This window comes from Centropristis striata, chromosome 17 (assembly GCF_030273125.1).
Source record: "Centropristis striata isolate RG_2023a ecotype Rhode Island chromosome 17, C.striata_1.0, whole genome shotgun sequence".
Lineage (NCBI taxonomy): Eukaryota > Metazoa > Chordata > Actinopteri > Perciformes > Serranidae > Centropristis > Centropristis striata.
Genome location: NC_081533.1, coordinates 34143376 through 34154422, shown reverse-complemented (window position 1 = coordinate 34154422; position 11047 = coordinate 34143376). Strand labels below are relative to the sequence as shown.

General features: G+C 39.7%; 1 protein-coding gene across 1 annotated transcript; it reads left to right on the top strand.

Annotated features, from left to right (window-relative positions):
• Nucleotides 1-3383: 3383 nt before the first annotated feature.
• Nucleotides 3384-6716, top strand: gprin3a (GPRIN family member 3a). Its single transcript, XM_059354958.1, has 2 exons — nt 3384-4151; nt 5196-6716. Exons 1-2 carry the CDS (start codon nt 3434-3436, stop codon nt 6470-6472), a joined length of 1995 nt encoding a protein of 664 aa, XP_059210941.1. The 5' UTR covers nt 3384-3433; the 3' UTR covers nt 6473-6716.
• Nucleotides 6717-11047: the final 4331 nt, after the last annotated feature.

Genomic DNA, 11047 nt, shown 5'->3' with positions numbered 1-11047 from the left:
TTTATTTCATGTTTTCTCCCTGGGTATTTTTTTTTAAATAATTCAGCATTTATTTTAACTCGTTTTATTATTATTTTTATATTTAAATCACCATGTATTCATCCAATGATAATTTAAGAATGTTTTTTTTTTTTTAAACATATGTTTATTGCACATTTTGTTAATTTACAAACAGTGAACAACATAGAACAAGAAGGCACATACAAGAAAAAATAATAACAATAATGATGGCAATAATCATGATAAAAATAAATAAATAAATAAATAAATAACTGGGGAAAGAAAGAGAGAGGGGGGAAAAAAGGGGGGGGGGGGGGGGCTTTATAACCACAAAATAAATAAATGAAAAAATAAGTAAATAAATATATACATACTTTTATTTATTATTGACAGTGTGTCATGTTTAATGTATTTCACAGTGATTGAATGTAAAGTACAAATTTCAAACTGCATAAATAGATAATCTGCAATAATTTAACACTCTGAAAGGAGCCATTCAGCACAATGAATACTTCTGATTCTGCTAGTATAACATTGATGCATTACTTGTAATGACTTCATGGATTCTTGTTGATCAACTCACCATTACATGATGTGATTTGTTCACATTTCACAGTTACATCATACTTTCTTTCTTACATAAACGCGCAGCACCACGATGTGCTCAGCCTCCCGGGTCAAAGTGACAACACTTATTCTGGATACTGTTAGAAATTCAGTGTTTTCATTTTATGGGAATTTCTATAAACCATCGATGAGAACAATATAAACAATAAAATATAGGTAAAACAGATAAAAGCTAAATAATGAATCAAGTATAAACCATACAATTGTGATAAAAGATAATAAGATGCTAATTTCTAGTTTGAAAGGACTCGGCCCCCGTTTCTTCCTTGGTCACCAAGGAAGAAACCATCACCAAGGACTTTCAGAGCACTGTAATATAACTTGAAATTACATACATAACGCAAGACAACGCATAGTGATAGTTCATGAAATTATTTAAAAAGAAATGTTTGGTGATACCAGACTGACAGTATAGCATGGTAAAAAAAAAAAAAAAAGATCCACTTAAACCAAAATCATTACATGTTTAAGCCCAAGACACATACAATTATTAAAAACAACAACATAGAAACAGAGAAATATCACGTCCTGGACAGTCCTGAAATACATTTTTATGTTAGAGAAACTCACTTGGTCACATATCAGTGAATTTATGAAGTGACTGTGAATCCACATCCCTGAACTGATCTCTTAAGTGTGAACAAATCACATAAAAGTCACAATGTTGATGGAGAGCAACAGGAATCCATAACACATCCTGCCTGAATTCATGCATTAAATCATCACGAGTCATACATCAGTTCTGCATAACTCAAGTATGTGATTTGTACCCGTTTTATAAAGTGTCATCTTTGTCTTTTACTTAGCTAAAATATCTGTATACGTCTTTTACAACTGCTACACTGTAACAGATTGCTGTAAGAAAACAGCCAAATTGTGACAGTAACATACTGTTTTCCATTAAAAAGGTATTATACTGTAGAAAACAATGCATTCTGGGCAATATTTGTAGGTAGCTTGCTGTTTCCCATGAAATATATGATATATATATGTGATATTTTCTAAGTCTCTTTTGTTCCACATTTTTTAATGCCTGTATTTTACTTAACTAATTCATTCAGTATGTGGAATATTAAAATTACTGAGGTTGAAGACAGTGAAGACAGCGCTTAATTCGTAGTAATTGGCTTTATTTACAAATTATTATGCTCTATTTACAAAAAGTGACTGCATTGTTTACAGCAACAATATTGCAACTAGCTTCAGCACTATACTGTGTTTTAGTCCACTGTAAAAATCAATGAAACTGTACAATTAACAGTAGAATGCTGGAAACCCTGCTGCCAGTATTTTATTGTTAATTTACAAGACAAATGTTTACAGTGAAAATATTCCTATTATATTCATATGTAGTATCCTCCCTTCAGAATATGTGCATTATTCCATCTTTCATCCTTACACCCCTTTGAAACATATTACATGACTGACATTTTCCATATCTCATCATGAATGTGGATGTGTCAAGCACAGCAGGAAAACCTGACCCCAGGAGGATTTGTCTATGTGACAGAAAATAGCTCAGCATTTACTGAGTTGATATTTAGCAGCCAGGGAAATGTATTTAAAGGTTTAACATTTTTTTAAAATTCATAATAGCATCAGACGGCTCACAGAAAACAATATCTTTAGTCTTGATTCCATGATTTATATGTGTTTCTACATTCAGGTGCTGACCTGCGATTGACAATTTCCACAAATAAAATTCACCATGGAAACCTCCCAGAGTATTTCAACACGCAGGAAGGATGTTGTCCAATCAGAATGCACGATTCCAGAGGAGGCGGAGCTCACAGATGATCTCGGCAACACTGAGCCAAATGCTAACTGGGGAACGGAGCCCAACTTCAACCTCAACCTCAATCTGACATCGCAGAGCAACCCCCGCCCGGCCGCTGAGACCCAGAAGCTGCCCGGAGGGTACAAAAAGGATGATAAGAATAAAGGCAGACCAGTTACCATAGAAACAGGCAAGTCAACAAACACCCTGACGATCCCTGCGACCTCGCCAGAGGACAAAGATGATCCATTGCGACAAAAAAGCAAAATTCCAGCTTTGTCTCGCTCACCAACAGCTGAGGCATTGGCGAACAGCAAAGGCGATCAAAGACTGAAATCCCCAAACCCTAAACGTGCTCCTTCACTCAGCCCAAAGATGCACGTAAGTCCAAAACCCAACCAGGTGGAACCAACAACCATCACGAGCAGCCCCAGAACAACCGAAAGAGTCAAACTGCAAGGACAGAAAGCAGAACCTCCAAGCGTCTTAAACCCAAAACCACATGTTGCACTGACAACAAAGACAACAAACAAAATAACAGTTAGCCCAAAAATGCCAACATCCAGAAAAGAAGTTACCATTGAGACACAGTCACCAAAGACGCTACACCTTCCCGTAAGCCCAAATATTCACAATCAGAAAGGGGATTCAAACACTATTAGTCCAAAACTTGCCAATCGAACCCCAACAACGACAGCCAAAACCCAAAAACCAGACCAAGCAAGCACAAGACATGACTCAAAAACGCACAGCTCTGAGACGCCCCCTGTAGTACAAAAAATGCAAAATCACAAGACTGAAGTGTCCCTGCTTAGTGCCAAGACTCCTCAACCGAGTTCCCTTAGTCCCAAACAATCCACACAGAGAAAAGGGGCCAGAAACAGTGACGCATCTGGATCCAAGGAGAATCTTGATGGTAAGGAATCAAGTGTTGTTTCTGGATCCAAAACCAGTTCCAAATCCGGTTCAAATTCTAAATCCCTGACGGGGGCAAAGGACAGTCTGGATTCTAAAGCTGGGTTAGATTCCATGGCCAGTCCTAATTCTAAAACCTCAATGGGGTCCAAAGACAGCCTGGATTCTAAAAGTGGTTCTGCTTCCAAAACCAGTTTAGGATCAAAGGACAGCCTAGACACCAAACCCAGTCCTAATTGTAAGTCCAGGACGGGGTCCAGAGATAGCCTTAATTCTAAAACTGCAACAGAAAACAAAGCAAGCAAAACCAGCCCCAATTTTAAGATACATGTGGATTCTAAATCTAGTATGGGGTCAAAGGATGACCTAGATCCTTTAACTCTGACTCCTTCAGACTCTAAAACCAGTTTCAATCACAAAACCAGCCCAAGTTCTAAACCAGGCTCTGAGTTGAATCTCAGCTCTGATGTTCTCTCCAGTTCTAAACCTGGTCCAACGCATTTCACCTCTAAACCTTCTCTGGTGCTCACTGGATTGGTCTCTCCCATGTCCTCTCGAACTGGTCTGTCTGGGCCCAAAGACAGCAACCCCAAGGCCCCAAGCTCCAGTGCCAAGCCCAGTCCAGACCCTAAAGTTGCTTCAGATTCTTCTAAGCCTGGACCAATTCGATCTAGCTCAAAGTCAGCTATCGCAGACTTGTCTACCTCCTCACTGCTCTCTCCGAGACCAAGTTCAGCAAGTAGGAGTCCTGGGTCTGCTCCTCGCAAAACTCTTGGTTCTAGTTCGGCTGGACCAAACAGGGGGGCCCCGAGAAGTCCTGGTGCTGCTCCAGGTAATTATTTAAATTGCATTTTCTTGAACAAATAAAAGAAAATTGACAAGAACAATCTTTTAAAACTTATTATTATTATTATGAGTATCACTATTGAAGGGACCTAGGATGTCCCAAAATAAATGTATGGGTACCTCGCAACTGGGCACCATTTATTTTGTAAACGGAGTTACCATAAATGCTAAACCTCCCATGGGGAAATGAAATATGCAAGGTTGAACCTGAGCAACATTTGTGTGGATCTCATGGTTCAAAACTGTGGTCAGATGGCTATCAGAATTATCAAAAATAATTATTGAATAGGATAAATTATATAACTTGATTTGCTCGAAGTCACCTCACACGGGGCACCAAAAATGCAGGGATTCTTGAATGCCCCAACATAAATGATGCCTCGTTTAGAGGTATCCATTCATTTATTTTAAGGACATCCTAGAATTCCTACACTATGCTCATAGTTTACCAGTCAGTGGCCCTCATTTACAAAAAGATTGTATAGCAGAAAAGCTGGCATACGGTTATTTCTACGCAAGGCTCGGCTTTTTTTTAATTTGGACGTGAGTAGAGGTTACGATCAAATCTGACATCTGGTCTCAACTCGCGTACGCAAGTTTGAGTCTGAGAGTTGTTATAAGACTATTATATTGGCATTCGAAGATGATGTCTGGAGCGTATGAAACTAAATTTTTCAACTTCATTCGCCACTTTTTAGCCTCAAAAAACATACCAGTTGGTTCTGTTACGAGGTCAACGTTTCAATTTTTACCTCTAAGAAATTCCTCTTCTTGGCCGTATTGCATCTTTCGATGTCACACACTCTCTGGGAGAGGCCTCTAAAACGTATTTAATAATGGGATATTGAGTCTTGTTTTCAGATGGCATATTTATCGATCATTCTTACGTGATTGCTGAGATATGTTTTGTAATTCACACATGAACCCTATCATAACATGATTTCTGCGCTTTGCTATGCGCTGGTTTCTACTTGTGATTGATGAATGAGGGCCGTTGTGTTTTCTAACCCATGTTCTGTTGTGATTTCAGGCCTGCTGACTCCTCTGGCCACCTCCAGCCCAAAAACCAGAACAACTCTTTCCTTGACAATGATCCAAGGACCCACACCAGAGCCTACCGCAGTTACCAGTCTAACGCGGGGTCTCACTTTTGACACGATCAACAGGACGTCGGCAAAAACAGGTGCTGCCGAAGCAGAAGAACATTTAAAACCGACAGAGACCAAAGTGGGAGCTGCAGTAGGACTGGTGGTGTCCCAGGGGGCAATGCAAGGGGTAGATGTGACTGACAATGCAGGGTCGACAGGAGATAAGAGGATACTAGGCACGCCGCTGAGCAAACCAACTCACCTGGGAGACACAAATGCCATCCCCGCTAGTAGCAACATGCTGTCATCAAGGGCAACAGGTGTGGAGAATAAAAAGGAAGAGAAGAGAAAACAGGAGAGGAGTAAGCAAAAAGATGTTCGAGGGAGTTCTTCTTCTCTCTCTCCTTCATCTTCCCTCCATCCTCTTTCCACTCATCCAGCGAGATCCAAGACGGTTAGGGAGACAGCTACCATGACCGACCCGACTGAGATCCTTCATCTGCAGGGAGGAGAGCGAAGAGAGGTGGGCATCCAAGTGGAGGGGGTCGAACACTTGGCGTCCACCAGCTCCAGCCTGCAGACGGGAGTTCCATCTTCATCCCTGATTGGCTCCCCAAACTGTTCATCAGGAGCATTGACCTCACCGACAGCCCCGTCACTGTGCTGCGTCCCCGCCGGGCAGCCACCTTTCCAGCACGTCTGCAAGATCGACATCGAGTTGCGCAGCCAATCGGTGATTCCCTCTGTTGTGACTGACCGGGCTAGTTCCCTCCCTGCCTGTCTACGTACGTACAGCTTCCAGCAGAGCCCCGCCCTCACTTCGGAGCTACAACTTGGACAAAAACAAGACGTGAGTGCTGAGAGCATCTGGGAGGATGACGAGGAAGGAAGGGAGGGGGTAGCAAGGGAGCAAAAGGAGAAGGAAGAGGGTGTGGAAGGAGAGGATAGGAAAGAGACGGAGAAGCCACAGGAAGTAGCATGGGACAAACAGGGGAGGACGTGGGAAGTGTACGGCGCCTCGGTGGACCTGGAGTCCCTAGGCACGGCGATTCAGTCCCACCTGGAGTCAAAGATACGGGAGCAGGAGAAACACATCCGGACTCTGAGGAAGTCTGTCTGCTCCGACAGCAGCCTCAAAGGGTACAAGATGAAGAAGAGGAAGAAGAGGAGAGGAGGGATTCTGGGATGCTGCAGGAAGGCGCCTGCTGTGGCCGACTGAGACTTGTCCAAAACGTTACAATCCTTTTTACAACAGACTTTAAAACACAAGTGTTCACATCTAACTGTTGACCTTTACCTCTTCACAATAGGCCTGCATGTGTGTCCTCAATATTGATTACTTCAAATAGAATAGCAATAAAACTCTCATGCACAAAATAAGTTTCATACAAGTTTTAGGGTAGCTGCTGGTTTCAGAAAATCCCATTGGCAGAGTTGGGTCGATTTCTGGTTTTGACAGTCTGGTCTGCCAGCCTGGCACTAAAACCAACTGGTATTGCATAAGTATTAAGCAATATGACAATGTATTTAACACAATATTATGTTTCTTTACACACTAACTAAGCCACTAGTGTCTGACAGGCCATCTACTGCCAAGCCAAGGCCAGCAACACGAAGGATATCAAACTTTAGTAGAGATGGGGCGGGGGGACAGTGCACATAGCGCATGTTGTGTTGTTTACTATAAAGTAAATGTGTTTTGTGGAGTCACAATATGAGACATGGCAGAGATTGAATCAAAGAAAACTAAAACTGCACCAACTTTCTGTTCTGTTTCTTCCTCTGTTTATTGGCGGTTGGCAAACAAGTTTGAAGGTGCGTCACCGCCACCAAGTTGACTGGAGTCGATGCACTCTCAAGCAGCTGATGAGTCAAGTAAGGGGCGGCAACCGGTCCAGTCTGGTGTTTGACTCCAAATCAAACCGGTTTGAAAAGTCTTACACCGGCCCGACCCTAACGTAAAGGTATAAAAATTGTCAATTTGGACCAGAAGCCTATTTGTACAGTCTGTCTGGACTGTACCGACTGTCCACCGTCATCTAGCGGCCGCAGAAATTATGAATAACAACAATGCAGAGTATAAATGACGGACTCACGGTGGGATGGGACATGGATGCGTCAAACAGTGGCCGACTTTTACCAGGAGAACGGGTTTGTGTCCAGTGTGAAAGCAAAAGTAAACAATTAACTTTCATGTTTCATGTCTTGTGCATCATGTTTTTGTCACTTCCAGTAGTCACGTCGCCCTTACTGTTTTAACTTTTATAACACCTTACAAGGAAGTTTTTTGCTCTAAACCTAGGTCAGTGGTTTTATAATATATTTTTAGAATGCTCCGTCATTAAGGCTGGAGATATCATTTTAAGATCCCCTTATTAGTCCCACAATGGAGAAATTAAAACTTTGCATTTAACCCATCCTTTTTACACACCAGTGAACACACCATGCATGGTATACATTATATATATTATATAATATTTTCATGTTTGCAATAATGGGTTTTCGGAACACTGAGACATTATTCTGACTGTAAGGAAGAATGGTATGGCACTAGCGGCCCACAGAAGAACCCATTGAATATTAATTGTTTGATATATAATAATCAGGAGGCAGATGCACAAATTATTTCTTACTTCTGGCCTTAGTGGAGTTCTGCGCTCTCCAAATTCTTTCTGTTTTTTAAAAGATTAAATGTGGAAAATGTTTGTCAACACCACAGATGCATTTATTCACTTTAACTAAAAAGCGTTTGAATGAGGGTTTTCCATGTGGAACCTGGTCTCACAGGAATCCGTGAAATAGCCACGGATTTGCTTAACTCAAAAACCGTGGAATAGCCATGGAATCACTCAAATTCCCGTGAAACTGACACGGATTTTGCTACAATGCAATGTCTCATTTGTTTCTTTTTTGGTCATTTTTGGTCATTTCGTGACGTTTTTTGGTCATTTTTTGTCTTTTTTTCATCATTTTGTGTCTTTTTTTGGTAATTTTGTGTCTTTTTTTAGTCATTTTCTGTCTTTTTAAGCCTTTTTTGTGTCATTTAGTGTCTTTTTTAGTCCTTTAGTCCAACATAAAATGTGATTTTGAATCTTTTTATTTTACTTTCAAAACACTATCATGCTCAATAAAGAATTGGAAATGTTGCAAATGTGAACAAAGGTTGCAAATATAACATATAAGAGGGTTCCATCCAGTTCTATCATTTTGTCATATCCCGTGGCTATTCCATGGATATTTGTTCCTATTGGTTTGTTCCAAGTCATGTGACTTTCAAGGTCCCGGCGGTCAGAACAAAAAACATGGCGGACAGTTCTCTCATTTTTAGTGAAAAAATCAATATTTTGACTTTGTTTCTGCATAAAAATGGATTTTGATCACATTTCTAGCGAGAAATATATGTTTTATTTTCTAAATATTCACTCAGTGAATGCACATAATCACTTTGTTTGTTGGAATAGCCACGGGATATGACTGTCATTAACTTGCATTGTAGCGAAATCCGTGTCAGTTTCACGGAAATTTGAGTGATTCCGTGGCTATTCCACGGATTTTGAGTTAAGCGAATCCGTGGCTATTTCACGGATTCCTGTGAGACCATGTTGCCATGTGACAGCAGCATGACACAGAGTTTCAGCAGGGGAGTTATAATTAATAACATAAAAGTAGCTATTTTTAAAAAACTTTCTGTGTACTGAGTTTTTGAGGCGGAGTGGAGACGACAGAAGCTCTCTACTCTTCACTGCTGGTAAATATTTCATCCACTTCCTTTTTTATGAAACGCTGCACAAACCACTCAAGCACTCGGGAAGAACCAGAGCGCTGTGTGTGTGTGTGTGTAAGTGAGAAATAGCTGGATTGTTTTCTGCAAATTCCTCTGATGGGAAGCACTTTACCTCCTCCATGCTCCTTCCTATTCCGTCACTATTTGCCTTTCTTTTATTTTCTCTTTTCCTTTTTCATCTCTTTCCGTTGTTTTCCTTTCCTTTTGTGTCTCTTTCTTTATTTCGTTTTTTACATTTCCTTTTCCTGATATGTCTTTTCCTTTAATGCATTTTTCTTTCCTATTATTTTTCATTTCCCATCTTTTCTTTTTGGTTCATGTCTTTTCCTTTTATTTTTGCCTTTTTCTTTTGTCAGTTCCTTTTCCATATTTTCCTTTTTCTTTTCTCATATTTTACATTTTTGCTTTCCTTTGTCTTCCTTTGCCTCTCCTTTGTCTTTTGTCTTTTTCTTTCCTATACTTTTTTCTTCTGCATCTTTTCTTTTCCGTCTTTTAATTTCCTTTCTTTTTTTTCTTGTCTTTTCCTTTCCAATTATTTTTTTCCTCTTTCCTCTTTCCTCTTTTCTTTTCCATCCCTTCCTTTGTCTTTTCTGGTCTTTAACATTTTTGCTTTGTTTTAATGTCCTTTCCTTTCTTTTCCTGCCTTTTTCTTTTACTTTCATGTATTTTATTTTTTCTTTTCTTGTCTTTTCCTTTCCTTTTAATTGTCCACTTTCCTCTTTTCTTTTTCTGTCTTTTCCTTTGTCTTTTATGGTCTTTAACCCTTTGATGCACAACATATGGACAACCCTTCTAATCCACACCATGGGTCAAAAATGACTCATTCATACAAATTTGATTTACAATGAAATTACCTAATACCATAATAATAGTAATTTGTTTCAAATAGTTACTTTCCACACTCATATATTTAATCTATTTAACATGTTTATGTATAATTTTGTCACACATACAGTGTATCTTGAAGGTATTCACAGCACTTTACTTTTTCCATTTTTTTTATATTTCAGCCTTATCCCAAAATTGATTAAATAATTTTTTTCCTTAAAGTTATACACACAATACCCCATAATGACATTTTTGACCCATGTTGTGCATTTGAAGCGTAGTGATACAAAAAGGGTTTTTATTCAAAAAGTAAGAAATGAAAACAAAAAATGAGGATGTATGATGATCTAAAACAAGTTGATTTAGGAAAACCTGGAATACTGAATGATGAAATTAATTTATTGCAAAGATATAGAAAATTAAAAACTCAGTCGGGTCACTTTAGACCCATGTTGTGCATCAAAGGGTTAACATTTTTGCTTTGTTTTAATGTCCTTTCCTTTCTTTTCCTGCACTTTTCTTTCCTTCCACGCATTTCCTTTCTGTCTAGACATTTTTTGTCTTTCTTTCTTTTCTGTCTTTGAGTTTCTGTTCCCGTCTTTCTTTTATTTCACTGTTCATTGTTTTCCTTTTCTTTTCCGTCCTCTCCACTCTGGTCCATGCACTTTTGTAAGAGGCCATTAATGAAAGCAGTAGCAGTATTCAGCTGCCAGGGGGCGTCACATCATGAACACTCTTGGTCCGCTCTGTTGTCATATCTGCAGCCCTGGTGGGAGTTCATGTCCTACTTAGAAAACCAGTGGCGCATATTAACTTTTAGTCTGCTTCCTATCTTTCTCTCCTCCATCTGGAGACACATCTCCTCCTCTTCCTCCTCTCACTGTTCTTTCCTCTGTTTCCTCTGTAGTGGAGTCATGTTGTTGTTGGAGCTCTGGGTTGCTTCTTTGAATTATTCAGAAACATTAAAGTCACGCTCATGTTAACAACAGAGTCTCTCTGTCATGTTTTATTCAGTCTGTGCTTCAGATACACTGAGGTCACACACTTCGGCTTTAGTGTTCTTAAAAACACTGTGAAGTTCATAATGTTGACGCAGAATCTTAGATGTTTTGTGCAGGACTTTACAGGGGTAGTGATTTGTCGTCTGACTAAGAATCTGATATTTCCCTGATACTGTTAACT

Bases quoted from the DNA above. Each gene is read 5' to 3' on its own strand.
- gprin3a (XM_059354958.1), top strand. From the start codon at position 3,434: ATGGCCAGTCCTAATTCTAAAACCTCAATGGGGTCCAAAGACAGCCTG. The intron at 4,152-5,195 runs GTAATTATTTAA...TTGTGATTTCAG, and splicing joins AAGTCCTGGTGCTGCTCCAG to GCCTGCTGACTCCTCTGGCC.